The sequence below is a fragment of the Polypterus senegalus genome, chromosome 2, assembly GCF_016835505.1.
Source record: "Polypterus senegalus isolate Bchr_013 chromosome 2, ASM1683550v1, whole genome shotgun sequence".
Classification (NCBI taxonomy): Eukaryota; Metazoa; Chordata; class Cladistia; order Polypteriformes; family Polypteridae; genus Polypterus; species Polypterus senegalus.
The window spans coordinates 31,556,946-31,576,497 of NC_053155.1; the positions used below are offsets into that span (position 1 = coordinate 31,556,946).

The 19,552-nt window shown below is 39.0% G+C and overlaps 1 protein-coding gene across 3 annotated transcripts in view; it reads right to left on the minus strand.

Moving 5' to 3' along the window:
- edar (ectodysplasin A receptor) overlaps nt 1–19,552 on the minus strand; it is a 238,365-nt gene that overhangs the window by 66,001 nt on the left and 152,812 nt on the right. For all 3 annotated transcript variants that reach the window (XM_039743544.1, XM_039743545.1, XM_039743542.1), the window contains exon 5: nt 17,171–17,256. In XM_039743544.1, coding sequence (XP_039599478.1) covers nt 17,171–17,256 — 86 coding nt within the window. The remainder of the gene's footprint in view (nt 1–17,170; nt 17,257–19,552) is intronic.

Consider the following 19,552-nt stretch of genomic DNA (forward strand, 5'->3'; position numbering starts at 1 on the left):
GATCATGGGGACAAAATTGGAAACTTGTTAATGGTAAATTTCGCACAAACATTAGGAGGTTTTTCTTTACACAGAGAACCACAGACACGTGGCATAAGTAACCAAGTAGTGTGGTGGACAGTAGGACTTTAGGGACTTTCAAAACTCGACTTGATGCTATTTTGGATGAATTAAGTGGATAAGACTGATGAGCTATGTTGGGACGAGTGGCGTGTTCTCTTCTATTGCTTTAATGTTCTAATGTTCAGTTGCAGCTTACTGCAGCATTTTTATAAGCTTTTCCTTTAAATGTCGCTCAAAATGCTAAATTTAGCATTTTTTAAGAAATATAAAAATAATATACCATAAAACATTTTAAATATAAATTAAGAGTGTTATCCTTCAATTCAACTCTATCAGTAAGTTACTTCTTTAATGCAATATCAGCTACATTGGCCCAAGTGTGTGTACAACCTGTGATAGACTGGTCCCTTGTCCAGGGTTAGTTCCTGCCTTGTGCCTTTTGCAGGCTGGGATAGGATCAGGCCTTCCCTGCAATCCTGATCTGGATTAAGCAAGTTACAAAATGATGAAATGACAAAGTCAAATGCATGTAATGTGTTAGGGTAAAACTCATAAAAATAAACCATTAATACAAGCATATTACATAAATAAGGACTTCAGTAATCATTCTATAACGGCCCACACTCAGACATACTGTTTTCATCAGGTTAGAGGAAATATCTTAGGGTCAAGAAGGTACGTTTATGCATGTCACCATTTCTGGATAAATACATGAAACCTGCTAGTCCTTGCCTAAGCTACAAGATGAAGAATGAGATGGAGAATTCTCAAAGAATGAACAGAGTGTAATAAGTGAGAAAAGATCATTTTGACTTTATTATTCTGTTTGTAAAGTAGAATCAGTTCACAGAGGGGAAGTGGTTTTCCACCATTTTAGAAGCAATGCTCAGCGGCTCACTGTAGCTTATCCACGTCCTCAGTAGGGACAATCTTGGTGAAGTTTAAAACGCTTTTAGTAACTGACTTAAAGAAAATGGATTTTGCTTCCTGTGGTACTTTAGATTTATTCAGCTCTTTCAGAAAAAGCATTCCCTGCTGAGCTTTCTTAACCATAACTCATGTCTTGATCTTCCATGTACAAGTGAGACTATTTTGGGGAGTCCTCTCTGCAGTTCTGGTCATTACACAACCAAAAAGACATAGCAGCACACGAATCAAAGGGGCGACTGTGTTCTTCTAAGGATTAAAGTGCATGGTCAGTTCTGACAGACTAAAGAAAATGATTGCTTAACTCGTGACTAGAGAAGGCCATGTGCAGACCAAACTGAGGTCCTTGAAAATATCATATCAAATTGATCAAGCAGGTTTTTACCAGTTTATTAGTGAATGACATATTTGTATACACAGAGAGGCCATTAAGAGGAAGTAAATTTAGGCCAGAGACCAGGATGTTCTCCCGAATGTCTGTGTCGTGTATCTGAACACTCTTAAAAATAACGGCTCTTCAATGACACTAGAATGAGTTGTGTGGTTCCTCACAGAACTGCAGCTTGACATAGCTAGATTTCATTCTGTGAAGAGTTCTTTGCCTATGAAGATGGTTCTTTGGGATTTGAGAAGCTTCATAACATGACAAAACAGGAATCTTTAAGGTATAGTTGGCCACCTAGCAGAGTACTAACAAATCAAGAAAACCAAACCTGGATTACTGCACACTGCTGGAGTCCTTTCAAAATCAAAATCACGAACCATTTGGCATTTCACAAATCTGTTATCGTCTATTCAGGGCTATTTATGGAACCTGTTATGGGTTAAAATATGTAAAGGTTCTTTCTGGAACCATCATGTGGATAGTTCTTTCGGCATCCATAAATAATTCCCCTATGGCATCACAGTGAAGACCCTTTATTTATGGGGGTGTAGCAGTAATGTTTGGATGAAACGTGTTCTTCATAGATTGTTATTCAAATAACAGAACGCAAGGAAACAGACAGAAGAGGCAGAAGATTTTCGCACAATGAATATAATTCCCACACTAGCAATTTAAACAAGGTCTGTAATGTGTGGCTTACATGTTTGAGGCAAGCGGCACTAGATTAGAATAACGTTTTAAATTTATATTTATTGAAGTTTACTGCAGACTATTATTATGAGTGTAGTGTAAGTTTTATTTCCATTGGCTAATGATTGCTTATGACTGTTTTCATTGTACAAGTGCAAGCCTAATGCTGATTTGGGCTAATTTGATTTATTCTGCCCTTATTGTAGTTTGTTTGAACTGTGCTCCACAAATCGAGGTTATTAATCACTGTAACATAAAATATAAACCAAGCCATCCAAAAGTAAATTGTGCAAGGGTGGAAATTACATTTTTCATTACCAAATGTAATTTTTTAACTCAGACGTAATTTTTGTAAAATGTATTGCATTTGTATTGATCGACTTGCTGACACCATTGCGTTTACACAGTTTAGATTAATTGAGCTGGACGAAGCGGCAGCATGACAGATTCCATAATTGATGAATATTTCCCATTTCCCTCTCCTTCAACTTGAACGTTTCTCTACAGTATGAATAGCAGTGTTTAGAAAGAAAAAAAAAAACAACAGTGTAAAATAAAGTTCTTTAACCAAGACTGTTCCGTGGTGTTGTCTGCTCTGGTTTGGGTGATGTAGTCTTCAAGTTAAACCCAAAATTGATTGGATCACAGGCAGGAAAACGCTATTGAGAGCTTTTGGCTTAGTACAGGAGTCGGGCCTTTACTGGGAAGGTGCACTATTTGCCCCTCCTTCGGATGCCACCCTTTTTGTTGCATTTTAAATATCACTTTGTTATTGAAAATTCTTTTCTTTACTATATTATTCTATCCATCCATCCACCCATCCATTATCCAACCTGCTATATCCTAACTACCAAAAGGTCATGGGGGTCTGCTGGAGCCAATCCCAGCCAACACAGGGCGCAAGGCAGGAAACAAACCACAGACAGGGCACCAACCCACCACAGGGCACACACACACACACATATATTATTCTATGAAAAATATTATTATTCATATTGTGTAGATTATGTATATGTTCTTATATTTCTTGTCTTGTATATGTTGAGCTCAAGAAGGTGGGTTGCCCTGACATCACATTTTAGGGTCCTCACCACCCAAGTTTAAGGAACTAGTAGGCTGTAAGGTGGCTGCTGTGACATTAGTGTTCAATTATTGTTGTTCGGCTACCATTTTTTGGATTACCATTGTGTTCTGGATTAATGTAAATTCTTGATTTTGATCTCTCTGTGTTATAGACATTCTGCCGTGATTCAAGATTTTTATTTTGATTTTCAAATCTTTTCTTTTTAGAGTTTCTTTGTAATATTTTATCTTTTGAAATCTTTGGATTCTTCATTTTGAATAATCTGCGGTGGGCTGGTGCCCTGTCCGGGGGTTTGTCTCCTGCCTTGTGCCCTGTGTTGGCTGCGATTGGCTCCAGCAGACCCCCGCAACCCTGTAGTTAGGATATAGCGGGTTGGATATTGAATGGATGGATTTTGAATAATTATCCAAATTATCAAATTATTAGTAATTAGTATTATAACATGGACTACTTTGTTATCTGGGCCAGGACTTGACTGTTCCCCTCTCTCTTTCTTGAATTGTAAAAGCCTTGCCCATTTCTGTTAGGTCATCTAGATTTTGGGGTCAGAGTCCCCTTGATAAAAAGCCTCTGTGGACCTTTGATCCCTGTCTCTGGAGGCTAAGCCTCAGTTTATCTTTCATCAGCTGTCAGAAATCATAGTGACTATTTCACTCCTGCATCTGTCATTTCTTCTTGGCATTATTGTCCAAGCCAATCTCTCAATCAATGATTTATTTTATTTCCATTCCACTAAACACCTATTTCACTATCCAGTCTTGATTCTTGGTAGACCGTAGTGAGTGCAGCTTTTCATGCCAGCCACTTTCTTAATCAGTAACTAATTACTGCTGCCATCTCATTCAACTTCTTTTTCTTTAATTGACTTGCTTTTTAAGGCTCACACTTCCTGTGCTGTTCTTTACTTAACTAGCAGCTAAACAATGATGAGATGCAAAGCTAGACAACACATGATCCCATTTTGCATCTTTTACATAATTCTATACTTGCATATTTTGGGTTTATATACATTGTCACAGACATGCACTTGGGGAACAACTTCAGGACTCATCTGATAGTATGCAATTCTACTCTGAGTCACAGGGTGGCGCTCTATCTAATTATCTTTCCTCTTCCTCCCTCTGCAGATTCCAGTTTCCATCCTCCTGGATCCTCCCTTCCACTTGCTCAGCCTCATAACTCTTTTTTGTTATTTACTTCTACAACATATAAAATTTAGTTGTGTGTGTTTTGAGATTGTTAATTTTTATTATCGTCTTGATTTTCAGTATTTTTGCTTATAGATCATGTGACTGCCTCAGTCACCCCTGAAACGTCACGTGATGTGATGTGTAAACTTCAAGACCTTTTGTCACTTTCAATTATCCCTCAGTGCATCTAAAATGTCTTTCTTTTTGGCACCAACTAGCTTTATTTCAAACTAGGCTGACCCGCCTTTTAAGTTGACCAGTTCTTAAGGCAATTCAATATGTAGATCAATTTGATATTTTATACAAACTCATTAATTTGGTTATATTGCATTTGAGCGGTATTACTTTAATACTCGTAGTTTCTGTTATTTTTATGATGAAATTTAAACTTTTTTTCTATATTGAGGTCGCCCTTTTGAACCCCCCTGATATTTACTACGTGGTGAAGCATTTGTACTCCATCAACATTAATTATTTCCAGAGACATAATTTTGTCTATTTTTCCAGCGCATCATGCACAAAAGCAAGGGAACAATGGGAGCACCAGAACTCTGCTCACATCATGTCGCTTCATACAACAAGCTGCAAGTAGTAAGTCTGTGATAAGCGGAATACCTCTACGCTTTCCACTCACGGGACGGAAGGACAATCCCGACTGCTTTTATATAGTAAGAAAGAAGAAGAAGATATCAGACAATCTGGAGTAGAAAATCATCTTTTACCTGGAAAAACGAAACTAAAAATCCCATCGTGCATTGCAAAATGGACGGGGCGTGTGTGAAACTCCGCGCCTGCGTAGCACTCACGGGACGGAAGGACAATCTCGAACGCTTTTATATAGAAAGATAGGCCCTAGTGCCAGGTTTGTTTCTTTGGTTTCGACCCCAACTACCATTTGACTATGATTTTGTTTTTTTGCACTCTTGCTTCTCTTTCTCATTTTGTCACTTGATATTTTGACTCTTGCTATTCCTTTTTTGCCTTCAATTCTCCAGTGGTCCTGTTCGATCACAACAAACTTCAGGCGTTTCAGTGCCCTTAACTCACTTGGATGCATGTGTCTGTCATACAAATTCTGTTTCAATGAAATATTTGAAAAGAAAAACTGAAAGTCTGAAACAATCAGTTCTGGCCCGCAACACTTTTGGATGATGACAATCTCAGTAAAAACAAAACCCAACAGTTTCACAAATGTCTGGTGTGACAGAATGAGAGCACTAACAAGCCATAGAATTATAAAAAAAATGGGTGTTTGCTTTCTCATTAAGGAATTATACGGTGGTCCAGATCTAATTATGCATTGTATAATTGTTCATAGGATGCAAAGACGTTGTCTATATAAAGATCTCTAAGCAAGTTAATCCCAATTTTTTTCCAGATATTAAAAACTGCATATGTTTGTGAAGGTTGAAAGAGGTGGTTCTCTTGCAGGGGTGCTACAGATAGAAGCTTCTCCGTCTTAAAATGCTTTCTTCATTAGTTCCATATTCTAAGTGAGTGGAGCACAATTGGGTTATCAGTATATTGGTGATAACTTGCATTTATTGGGGCGCAAAGCAGGGAATATAAAGAAGTACTTCAGGATTTTATTTCTACTGCGGACCAAGCCTGTGTTTATTCTTCTATTTGTGTCCAGGTTTTTATAGCTTGTATGTTTGCTGCCCAGTAATAAAACTGGAAGTTAGGTAGAGCCATGCCACCTTCTGCCTTAGGTCTTTGGAGGGTTGCTCTTTGGATACGTGGATGTTTTGAGTTCCAAATAAATAAGGTTATTGTTCAATCTAATTGCTTAAAAAATGATTTATTGATGTATATTAGAATGTTTTGAAACAAAAAAAGGAGCTTAGGAAGAATATTCATCTTAACAGGCCTGCACTTCTAACGGTCATGATGTTCTATGTCATTTTGTCAATTGCCATATTCTTGCCATTATCACTGGAATATTGTCCAATAGTTATTCAGAGGGTGTGTAGTAACTCAGTCTGTTCCAACTCTGCTTAAAGACACACAGAGGGTTTTTAAGTAATCAGCACAAGTTGGGACACCTGTGCAAATTGTTTCCTTCAACTTGCAAGGCTTCATGTATTTTAATCGCTGCAGAACATCTGTAGATTGTAATCTTTTAGTTGTTCCCTGTAGAAGGCCCATTTGTAATATTCTGACATTCCCTTTTTTCCAGTTTTTTGCTAAGCTAAACTTCAAATTTAAACCTCTGGCAGTTTTACTGTTTACATTTTCATCATTTTAGGTAATTCATTGCATTTCAAATGATTGTTTGAAGAAAAACTGAGGCGTTTTAAAACTTTTAACCAGTAGTGTATCTTGGGGCAGTAGAATGACAGCAGGAAATACCAAACAATTTAACACCTTAATCAGGAAGGCTGGCTCTGTTTTCTGCCTGGTGGCAGGAGAAGCAAGAAAATGTGTCAGGGCATCACAGAGAAGCTAGACGTCAGTGCAGTTAGGGCCTAATTATTCATAGAAGAGAGGCAGAAGTGTAAATAGTTAAGAGGTGTAGTTACCTACTGTAGAGAATGGGTGGTGTAGGGTGTTACTCCGAGGATGGATCAGAGGTACAATTTGTTGGAGTGGAGTGGAGATAATGACCATCAGTAAGACAGAGAAAGGGCCTAGTGAAAGTGTAGCAAATCACTAGAGAGTGGAAGGTGCACTGGCATGGAGGTGTGCATGAGCAAGGCGGTGTGCACGCATGAGCTACACAATGTAATTAGAGAAGTTCTGCACCAATGACGAACATGGCTAATTGCTAAGATTCTAGTGTGTGTGTAATTAGAGGGCAATTGTGTAACACAGGGATTGGATGAGGTTTCCCCGTGGGGGTTAGTTAATGCCCGAGCGAGTTCTGGAAGGGGATGCCATTCATTTGGTTGTTCCAGATATCCATGAACAATTTAGAGCTAGCTGTGAAGACAGAGCGATGTGTGAACCAGCCTCTGATTTACCTGAGTAGTGGAGTTGACGATCGTGTGGGGACAGACAAAGTGCTTAGAGGATTAGAGCTCAGAGGAACCAGGAGAAGTGGAAGAACTGAACTAATTGCGAGGAAAGTGCTTTGGGATTACCTCTGAGCAATCAGGTGCCATGAAAGAGGTAGAGAAAACCAATGAGTTTGTTGGCTTGTTAGAATTTATGAGCTTTTAAGCCTGAGCGTTTAATATTTTCTGGAAAAAATTTTTTTTTCTTTCTATGCTCCTCTAATGACTTTCTTAGAACTACAGTCAAAAACAGTGCAAAAACAATTTGTCCTTTATTATTTCCAGTGCCAAACCATAATTTGTTTTTGCACTATTTTTGGTCTGCGTCTCTCATTCCTTCACTGGAACTCAGCTATAAACTACCAGATGTCCAGACTGTAATTCTGCTGGGGTCTAGTGGTGCGGGGCATCACTGAAGGACTTTAGCTAAGCTGGTGGCTGTCATAAAGACTGCCTCACATTATGTGCATGACACCCTGGCCAGTCTTCAGGACACCTCAAACACAGAGCTGGCTCTGCTATTATGAACAGGTTGAGGTCTGTGGAGCTGCAATTAGATATTAGAATATGATATTCAACTAGACTATTCTTTTTATTAACATTTAAAAATGTTCATTTTAATTAAATTTTACACATATTATTTAGGGTGGCACAGTGGTAGCACTGCTGCCTTACAGTAAGGAGACCTGGGTTCACATCCTGGGTCATCCCTGCATGAAGTTTTCATGTTCCCCCCATATCTGCATGGGTTTCCTCCTTTTGCTGTCAAAAGACATGCAGGTTAGGAAAACTGGTGACTCTAAATGTATGCTTGGTGTGTGTGGTTACCCAGCAATAGACTGATGCCCTTGTGCCCTGTGAACGCCGTGATAGGCTCCTGCTTACTTTAGATAAAGCAGGTTATTGATATATGTATTGTCACAGAGGACATGGGCTGGCACAGATCTAGAATCTTTCATATCTTGAATCCCACCCTGGATGGATGGATGGTTCCTTACCCCATAGGTGTAGCCTTGATAATGTAAGGGTAGAAGGAAGGAGACTTCTTCCCATGGTCATGTGTTACCCCAGGTGATAGCAACTCACTGGTTGGTTTTCAATGTCCACAATGCAGTGCTACATGGGAGTTGTAGTTCAGATGGGTTTTGTGGGAGCCACCAGGGGGAGCTGTGGGGAGGAGGTTTCCTCATTTTAGGGAGGTTCTGCCTAAAGTGCTTCCTGGATGCAATGTGATAGCACTAGAAATCGTGTAGAAAAAAACTGAACTGAAGGTGAATGAAAGAAAGAAAGAAAGAAAGAAAGAAAGAAAGAAAGAAAGAAAGAAGCCTTTTGTGAAAGTATTTTGTCAATCAAACTCTTAATCGAACCCGGTATTTGTGTCTGTGAGGTCGTGCCTGGAGTTTGGAGCTCTGTGGCACAGGCCACATGGATCTGCAGTATTTATTTATTTAATGAGTAGTCTCTTTGTACTTTTTGTTTATGTTGCTCACTGTAATACTCCAATTTATCTTTAGGATTAGTAAAGTATCTACCGGATTTATAGATCTATTTGTCTATCTAGAACACCAAAGCACAGCTGATGTGACCAGGTCAGAAAATAGGACAGCTAGAGAGACCGTATTTATGTGCGTTTTATTTGTATGTTTTGACTCAGTTCATTCTTTGTTAGGTCTAGAAATAAACTTTTTTAGTCTTTTTTTTATTCCAGCTTGTTTTGATAACAATTATGTTTATTAACAACTTGTTTTTTTTTTGTTTATTCATTGCACTGCTTAGTGTCATGTGACAGCACGTGTCATATTGCTGACATCACAGGAAGTGACACAATAAATAAAACAGTGGCTACAACACTCACTATCCCTCTGGTTTTACACTTTTTATTCTTCACAACCCTTACTGATAGTTTGTTTCTAAACAATTAGACCGGATCGCTATCTTTTGTTCTTCAATGTTTGATTCTAGTTTTTCCCCTTTTGGCTTTTTTCATACATTCCCTTTTCCTTCTTTGTCTGACATATGCCTGTCTTCAACTGGAACTTTTGGATCATGTTTTCCATCTCCTGGTCCTTCCTTTTTGCTTACAATAAGAGATAATATGTCTCATAACTTTGAAATAATGTAATAGTCTGCTTAATTCAAACTAGCGTTGTGGGCACAATAGCTTTGGGTGCCAAGCAGAGACCAACCCTGACATGAGGCTAGTCAGTCGCTGGCTGTAGCAATTGGGTTCACAATGTAAAAAACATAAAGCAATCCTATCACTGCAAAAAATAAAATCTAAGCATGTGAAAAGTATTAATATCATGACATTAAATCTCGTTTTCCTTATTGTAAGAATTATTGACACATCAAAAAATAATTGTATTTACGATTATTTAGCTCACTTTAAGAAATCTTGTCAAGTAAATTTTGCTTATCTCATTGGCAGATGTTTTTGCTTTGCTAAATAAAAGCAACACAACTCCCATTTAAAGTTTTTGTCTCGGTTTGTGCATATGTATTTTTTGCAGTATAAAATGTTTTTCTAGTGATTTTCAGATGTAAGGGAACAGTCAAGGAGTAAGTAAAGTGCATCAAAACCACCAAAAGTTATAATGTTACACAGAAAATGAAACAAGCAACAACTCTTGCTGCATATTTTATAAAGTTTTCATCTGTAAAAAGGTGAGTAACCCGGCAATGGCTAGAGGGAATATTATGGAAATGGTAAATGATTTGAAGATTAGTAGTCAGCATTGAAAAGGCAAAATACAAATAAATTGCTGGGGTGGGACCAGACACCTGTCATTTAGGAGTTTTCAAAGAAGTTAATGATTATATAGTAAAGTACCTAATGTATGTTTTATCAGAAATCATGGGTTAACAAGGACATACTTCAAGAGTAAATGTTAACAATTATGGATATAAAAAGGGTGGATGGGACAAACCTAGTAACGATAAGCAATTATGCGTAATTTATATCAAAGGCAATGTACATTATTCATATATTTATGTTAAATTTAACCTTGGGGCAAACAATTAAAGTTCTATCTATCTATCTATCTATCTATCTATCTATCTATCTATCTATCTATCTATCTATCTATCTATCTATCTATCTATCTATCTATCTATTATATAGTGCCTTTCATAGATAGATAGATAGATAGATGTGAAAAGCACTATATAATTAATAGATAGATAGATAGATAGATAGATAGATAGATAGATAGATAGATAGATAGATAGACATTCGATATTTCCATCCACCTTATGGCCACAGGTTCTTCTCTCCTTCTGCTCCAGCTGTAGAAGTTTGGAAACAATTCTACCAGTTTTTACAAATGATTTAGATAAATGCCTCAGCTGAATAAGCACTGAGAGTAAAAGACTAATTTGTACAGAGGCATGCAAGCTACTAAGTAAGTAAGGTGTTTACAGTCGGTGGTTAGAACTGAACCCGTAACCCTGTAGTTTCCAGTCCAGCCTCTTTGCCAACAGGCCACATTAAACAAAAAAGTGTTGCTGAATGTTGTTCTGGTTTTCTTTTTATCCACTGGTTTGGCTGTGCCACCACAAAAATGAAAAGGAGAGATAAAAAATCCCTCTAATTGTTTGATGCTCCTGGATTTTGTGAGATACACTCTGGTGAAATGAAATGTTTCAGGTTATGTAGCTAGCAGTCTCCATCAGTCAGAGCAGATTGACGTCAAGCTCTTTTAACTTTGCAGCGGTTTCATTGGAAGTCAGAACTGTATTTTGTACAAATGCCATCCGTTCTTTAACAAATCCACCTTATTCAGGCCAGAATTACAATGGCAAGATCACATTGCAGCAGTCGTCAAGTATAAGGCAAAAATCTATCCTGAAATGGGGCAGCAGTCAGTCACAGGTCACACTCACTTGCGTCGGGCTGGTTTTAACATTTTCATTTACAGTACAAACGATCTGCTCATTACTCAAGTAATATCTCACACAGGAGTATGGGGAACGTAACGACTTCACACGGGGAGTTCAGAGAATTGAAGAGATTTGAGAATGAAACCTGCAGACTTGACAGGGCTGAGATTTGACGCTAGGACTTTGGATCAATCGGCCGCCATTTCAAAATAATAAGATTTAGGATTTGACTTGTTAGCAAATAAACATTCAAACATAATTGATTATGAATATGCATAATGCTTTACAAGGACTGCTGTTTGTGTCATTATAAGGTATTTACTGCTCATATATTGTTTTATTCTGTGAAGGAAAGGCATCCTCACATTCATCCATGTGACAAGGCACCTGTTCCCCTTCATTTAGGGGTGGCAACTTATCCCACAGAAATGAAGCGAGGGGCACCTGTGGGTACAGATTTGCAAAGTAATTATCACAGGCTTGAACAAGTTAATAATCACCTTCTTTCTTTTAATTAGTAGTCACAGACAAGGCAAAGTGTGTGTCTGCTTTGCAGATTACCTGGCAAGCGTGAGCTTGTCTGATCCTCAAACAAGTAATTCCTTGCTTAACTCCTTGTGTTTTTAGTATTTGGCATTTTCTAAAGCTGAGATAAAGCATTTAATTAATAGCAATGTATCAACCCCCGTCCCCCGGTTTGCTCTTTCTACTTCAGTAATTATGTTAGTAATGTTATGAAACCTCATGAATATGCTGTTTGTTCTAAAGTCTGAGGAAAAGACAAAAATATTACGAGCTGCTGTTTGAAGATTACAAGAGAAGAGACAGCTTAGATGAGAAGCAGTCATTCAGCACAGGCAATGAACTCATCAAAAAAATCAATTGATTTAGGGGGAATTGTAGCACAGTGGTAAAAGCTGCTGCTTCATAGATCCAACGCCCTGGGTCTGAGTCTTGTGCCCTGTATTGTCAGTGTGCTGTTTGCGCATTTTCCCAGCATCTGTGTGGGATTTACTTCAGGAAATTTGGCTTTCCTTCCACCTTTTTTTCTTAGTAGACCATGACCCTTTAACAGGGATAGTGACATCCTTCACATGTTCTATAACTCTCTTATAGCCGCTTCAACAGAATCTCCCCAAATCAACAAGCTGATTAAGAAGGCAGGCTCCAAGATGGGACACCCTCTGGACCTGCTGGAGGTGGTAGTGGAGGAGAGGATGAAGAGAAAACTAATGGCCATTAGGAACAATGGTGCACATCCTCTCTGTGGCACACTAACACTGAGGACTTTCAGCCAGAGAATCACTAAGCAGAAACATGTCAAGAAAAATGACTGGGGGTCCATCACAATAAAGGCAAAATGATTCTGTAGTGCCTCACTGTGCCTCGCTCTTATCATTGACCATTATTATTATTACTATTATTATTACTATTATATAGTACCTTTCACATCTATCTATCTATTATATAGTGCCTTTCACATCTATCTATCTATCTATTATATAGTGCCTTTCACATCTATCTATCTATCTATCTATCTATCTATCTATCTATCTATCTATCTATTATATAGTGCCTTTCACATCTATCTATCTATCTATCTATCTATCTATCTATCTATCTATCTATCTATTATATAGTGCCTTATCTATCTATCTATCTATCTATCTATCTATCTATCTATCTATCTATCTATCTATCTATCTATTGCTGATATTAGACAGTACAGTAAATATAGGCAATTCATTATTGCTGGATTGCATAATAATTCTAGGTGCCTCAGTATGTACGGTGTTACACTGACATCCCATGTAGTGGCTTGACTTTCTGTTACTCTAGATCAGAACATAGGGTAATAATTATTCATTCGTTTTTTTAATCATACATGCTATAAAAAGAAAACTACAGTTGTTACGGTGGATTGATTGATTTATGTGGTATGTTGTTGGTATTATGGGACTTTCTTCAGTCTGTAGGAAATATGAAAGTAAGAATTTCGTTGTATTGTGCACACATGGCAATAAAGTTGATTGCTGGTAGTGTGACCAATCAGGTAAGAGGTTTCACATTGCACTGCCCTGTTGTCGATGATTAAATACCGCATATGAAAAGAGCGTCCTCCGGCAAGTTCTATGAGGTAGACATTGCAGGACATTCCAGCATGCCTTGTTTCTTTTTGGGCTGAGGTGTGTGGTGTTATAGTCCAGAGCAGTTGTCAGGGCAGAATAAAATGATTTTTTTTAACTTTAATTCTTCATCTGACATCTTTTACTAATCAGCTAAATCAAACACGGCCGCTCGAGTTCCAAAAGGACACTGCCAGCTGCTTGCTCAAACTTAAATTACTTGCAAATGAGACACTTGAGTGATGCCAATTGCGCCTGCAATCTGCCTTTAAGTTCAATGTGCTCTGCACATTGGATTCCATTTGCAGCCTCTTAAATTTACAATGTACACTATTTGCTCTTCCACATTCTGAAAGATGTTTTCAAGAGTTCCTTAAAGCGACTGATAAATGGCAATTTCAAGCCAGATCCCATCTGTTTTGTGTTTCTGGGCAAAGAAAAAAAAAATGGAAGTCTCGATAAATCTTCATTGTGGAAAATATGTCTTGTAAGGGCTCGGCAGTAAATAGGGAGTAACCCTCTGGTAAACATCAGAAATAATTTGTTTGAAAGAAGCTGTCTTCTGTCCCTGGATGAATCCATAAAGCAATTATTCAAATGAAATAAGGGGAGTGCAGTACAATTGTTTAGACCTCGGAAAAACACAAATAAATGCAGTGAGATGCGATGCTGAAGAGCCCATAAATTCAAATAAGAGGAGGAAACTTTCCTTGTACTTAGCCAATAGTGTTGAGCAAGAAACACTCAAAGCTACAATCTGTTCAATAGGGATAAAAAAACTGGAGTCAATTTGTTTGTGCCTCTGGTAAATGCCAGATATGCCAAGTGCTACCACATGCTTCCTGGTCAGTGAGTTGTCTTCTGTTCTGTGGTGCATGTTGGAAATGTCAAGTTCAACCATTTTGTCATGATTACACAGTACAATACAAATTTTACATGTATGTTACACACCGATGAGTGACAGTAGGACAATGCCAACGATAAAACGGAGTAAAATGTCAGGCAATTGTAAATCAACCTATGTACTTTTTAAATATAATTCAAATTACTGAGGGAAACTTATTTATTACTGATTTTTTACAACATCTTTAATGTAGAAATGCCACTGCTAAGGTGAATCTTAACATGTGGAGACTGATTGCTCAATGAACAACATTACTATACATCTTATCATTTGAAGCTATTGATTATTAGTGTATACGAGGGGGGACCCAAAAATAACCGGAATTTTGTTGTTGTTAGGTTGGTACTTGTAGTACGTGGTTGGGCCGCTAGGGCGATCTAGTTACACTCCTCACAAGTCAGTCTGCCAAGTGCCATCAGTCTGGAAGGTTGTGCTTGTGTTCAGTGAATTTTGTAAAAGTAGTTTTTTGCAAGCGTCAATTTTTTACATTGGCCGATTATCGTGAGCAATGCGCGGCAGTGAAATTTTGTTTTCTTCTTGAAAAAAGTGTTGTAGAAACTATTGTTATTGAAACGGTATGACAACCCTGAACCACCCACCCTACTCACCGGATTTAGCTCCATGTGATTTCTTTTTGTTCCTTTGGATGAAAAAAGACTTTAAAGGAAGGCGTTTTGCTGACGTCGAAGAGGTAAAACAAGAAACGACCAGAGCATTAATGGGCATTACTTCAGACAAATTTTAAAAATGTTTCGAACAAACGGTTAGATAAGTGTATTTCCGCCAATGGAGAGTACTTTGAAGGAGACTAATTGTAGTTTGTACAGAAAATTAAATTCAACACCTTTTAAAAATATTTCTGGTTATTTTTGGGTCCCCCCTCGTATACATATTGTACACAGTAATACAAATGCTTGTAGGTTATGTATAAATTGTCTATAGATTGTGCACTGTCACAATTACTTGGGGGTCCACATCAATAGCAGGCTGCAATGGTCTCATAATACAGTGTTGTGGCTCTAAAACTGTTAACAAAATCTGGTCCTGTCCTGTTTATTGTTCTTTGTCATTGTGGGTGTTTATAACATCAAAATGTACATGTGCACACATTTTGTTGATGCCTTTCTTTACTCTTTAGGTTCATAATTTAATTCTCACTTTGACTATCATGTATTTATCTGTTATTTGGTATTTAATGTTTAATATTAGTTTGTATCCTGTGTTACTTATGTCATCAATTCTTTTATTCCTATTGTAATCCTTTGAATTTTTGTGAAAAACTTTGATGATGGAAAACAATGGGAAACATTATATATATATATATATATATATATATATATATATATATATATATATATATATATATATATATATATATATATATATATATTGTGGACAGCCGGGCCCAACAGGGACGCCCCTGCTGCTTATGTTCCGGGGGAGCCACCATAGGCACTCCAGTACCTCCCCCGGGATGCTTGGTGGCAGCCTCCATGGCTGACGGTGATTCCCCAACCACCAGCAGGGCTCCATGGGAGATGGAGTCCTCCACAGCCTGGTTGGGGGCTCGGATGGCCGCTAGGGGGAGCTGCATGGACTCAGCAGCCTGGCTGGGCGATCTTCAGCCCCACCCGGAGGTGCAATTAGGACCAGGTGGTCAAGCACCTGGACCACTTCCGGGTGGGTTATAAAACGGGCCAGCCACCACCACTCGAGGAGCCAGAGTTGGGAGGAAGGGGATGAAGTTTGCCTGGGAGGAGTGGTGGAGTGAGGTGGAGAGTTGTTTGTGTTTTGTGTTAAGTGCTTTTGGTACTGTGTTGGGCCTGTGGGACACGGGGAAATCGTGCCCCACGGCTGAAGAAAACTAATAAAAGTCTTTGTACTTTTTATACGTGCCTCCGTGTCTATCTGTGTCGGGTCAGGTGTCTATATAGCGCCTTTCACAATATATATACCGTATTTACTCGTATACAACGCGCCCTTGTGTAAGATGTGCATCCTTAATTTTTACAAAGAAAATCGCAAAAAAAGTTTTACCCCGTATACGACGCGCGTTGTGATTGTATAGGAAGCGTTTAGAGAGAGACAGAGCGCTGTCGAATGAGAGCGTGAGCAAGCGAGCAAGAGAGAGCGTGAGTGAGCGAGCAAGAGAGAGAGCGCAAGTGCGCAAGCGAAGAGAGAGAGAGAGAGCGAGCCCAAGCAGAAGAAGAAAACATTACAGAATTACATTTCCTCGTGTATGATGCGCACCTGATTTTCTAAAGCTAATTTTTGGGAAAAATGTGTGCGTAAATACGGTGTATATATATATATATATATATATATATATATATATATATATATATATATATAATATATTGTCACACACGTGCGAGCAGGAGGACGTTGTATGGACCAAGCAAAGGTAATTCCACAGCAGGCCAGGGGGCGGCGGGGTGCATTAAACCTCCTCCTGTTATCTCTACAGACCAGCTGTGGGAGAACCTGTCTGATTCTGCTGAGCTGGTGATGTCAGTTCCAGTTCTGGCGTCCAGAAGAATATCACTTCCGGTTCCCTAAAATCACTTCCAGTTTGATCCCTTAAAGCCACCATCTTTGCAAAACCTTGGCAGTTCTGTTTCGGACTCAGTATTGTGAACATCTCTGTGATATTCAAAACCCTTTTGCAGCCAGAAATATTATATGGGTGGCTGCCCCAAACCTTTTTAAGTGTGTCAAGTCTGCTTATTTTCACAATATATATATATATATTGACATGATATACCCACAGAGCCACTCTTTTGGGAACTGGCACCAAAGCTTCTGACTGCATATGCTGATTATGACATAAAACCTTTAGAAAGGCAGGGTGGTGGAGATGTCATGTCTCTTTTTCCCCTCATATTATTGAAAGATAGCACAAGAGTTTGTGCTGCTGGTCACTTACATTCTTTTGTGTTGGAAGGTGCAGTCAAACAGGAGTGGCAGACCATGCCATAGATGTTCTTGGGTCTGTTCTCCAGAATGTAGAAACTGCATGAAAACAAAAAAGAGAAAGCACAGATGTAATAGAAGCACACAAATATAATGAAAACAGTGAGTTACTATCAGGTTAGCTCAGGTTAGGTCAGGTGGAAGAGCATGCACTGGTATGGCGTGTTACTGAATCCATCTCATGACGAAATAGCTCGGGATCCCAGTTGGCAACCCCCCAAGGAGACACACAGTCCAGTCCCACCCTCTAGAAATTACCCTCTATCTGCAACAGCCAGGTGTTACGTGGGCATCCTCTTGGCCTGGTCCAGCCATTGGGTCCTCAGCAATGAGGATCCTGCAAGCTGAATTAACCTCGGGAAACTGATGCTCCCACACAATGCAGGTAATGTGCCTCAATCAGGATTCTGTGAGAAACCGCTCATTCAACATAAAGTCAATCCAGTGGGATTGTCCAAAGAGACACAGTACTGAAGGAGTCCATCCTTCATCTCAGGTCACTGGATACACCCATGTCTCACAACCATATAGCAAAACAGGGAGCACCAGGACTCTAAAGACCTGGGTCTTCATTCTTTTGCAGAGATATTGGGAGCACCACACACTCCTTTCCAGTGACCTCATGACCCCCCATGCTCTCCCAATCTGTCTACTGTAATGTATTAAAAAGCAGTAATAAACGCATTGTATTGGTCCAGTTCCTTCCATTAGCTCCAAAGGCTGACCACAAGAAGTCACTTCAGTTACCCTGGCAGCATGTGTAGGTCAATGGAAACAATTGGCTAAACCTGTAAAGTGGCTTGATATTGGTGGAAAGTTACTGCACAAAATATTGTATTTTTTGTAGGTCTTTCCATGCAATGCCATTGGACTATATAGTATGCAGCATGTTTACTCAGTAATTAGTACAGTATGCAGACAACCCACCGGCTAGAGATTTTGCATCTGTCATTGAATTCACCAATCAGTGCAAGAATCAAATTCCTAGAAAGCTTTCTTGTCTCATCAAACACAGGTCCAGTCTTAAGAGACTAAATGCTCTGTGCCATTGAGATGATATTGTCATTAAACCTGCAGACAAGGCTTCAGTAGTCTGGTAGAAGGACATTTATATTGCAGACATTTCAAAATAACTGTCTGATAGCCACCATTGTTCCCTTCACACAGGATCTGAACAGATGATTACATGCAGGAGATAAGTTCTACCATTTTTCTCCTCATCAGCAGTAAAGAATTGCCTCCCAAAGATAGCAGCCTCCTTGTTAAAAACCCACAGATATCTGTTTGATCTTCTCTCCAAAATCCACAAACTGAACAATCCCAAACATCCTATTGTTTCTTCATGCAACTGCCCCATTACTTAAAGTATATTTCAGCTTTCCTCAACAGTCAACAAAATATGAATATATGCAAGCTTTCGAGGCAATGCAGGCCAGAAGAAGGGGCCTGAGTTGCCGTGAATGCTTACATATTGTAATCTCTTTAGTTAGCCAATAAAACGTGTCATTTTCTTTGACTTCTCATTACATTCCAATACAACACCCTAGTACTACTCAGAAGTCTTGTTAGACCACTGGCTGATGGTCCCCCTTAATCCTTAAAAGAAAGTAAGCATGCTATTCCTTTGTTTGACAGCTTTAGGTTTCACTTTCCTGACTAATTTGTCTTCACCATAGATAGGTATCACCTCTCTGTTCACATTCATTCCTTGTGATGAAGGTTTCATTGCCATCTGGCTTTCAACAGACATCCAATTCAGGATCTCCACACCAACACTCTCATCATACTGGCAGAACTGGTTCTTACCCTCAATGCCTTATTTGAAGTTGCAAGTGATAATAGAATGAGAACAAGCTATGTCAACATCTTCGCTGGTTGGGTGAAAGGGTGTTTCTTTTCTTCCTACCTCGGCTTTGTACCAGGTCTAACAATTCTGTTGGTGCTGTCTCTTGCTCCAGATGCCAGCTACTGGAATTCATTAATGATTGATGATGATCTCTCAGGTTTACTGTTAATTTTACCATTTTTAGATATCAGTCTTTCTATCAACTTTCTATGACTTAAAACTGCTGGCTGTTACAAGCTAGCTGACTCACACAGTTACCTTCTTTACAGCTCCTGCCATCCCTGGCATACTATAAACTCTTTGCCTTTTTCGTAGTTCCTTAGGGCCTCTGCAGTGATGAGGATGATTTCATTAAAGAAGCACCCAGAGTGATGATTTTCTTCATCGATAGTGGATACCCTTGTCACATTATGGACAGGGCCCTCAATCAAACCAGGAATAGACCTCACATGCGTCCACTCAAAGAGGAATCCCAATAATGAAACCCAC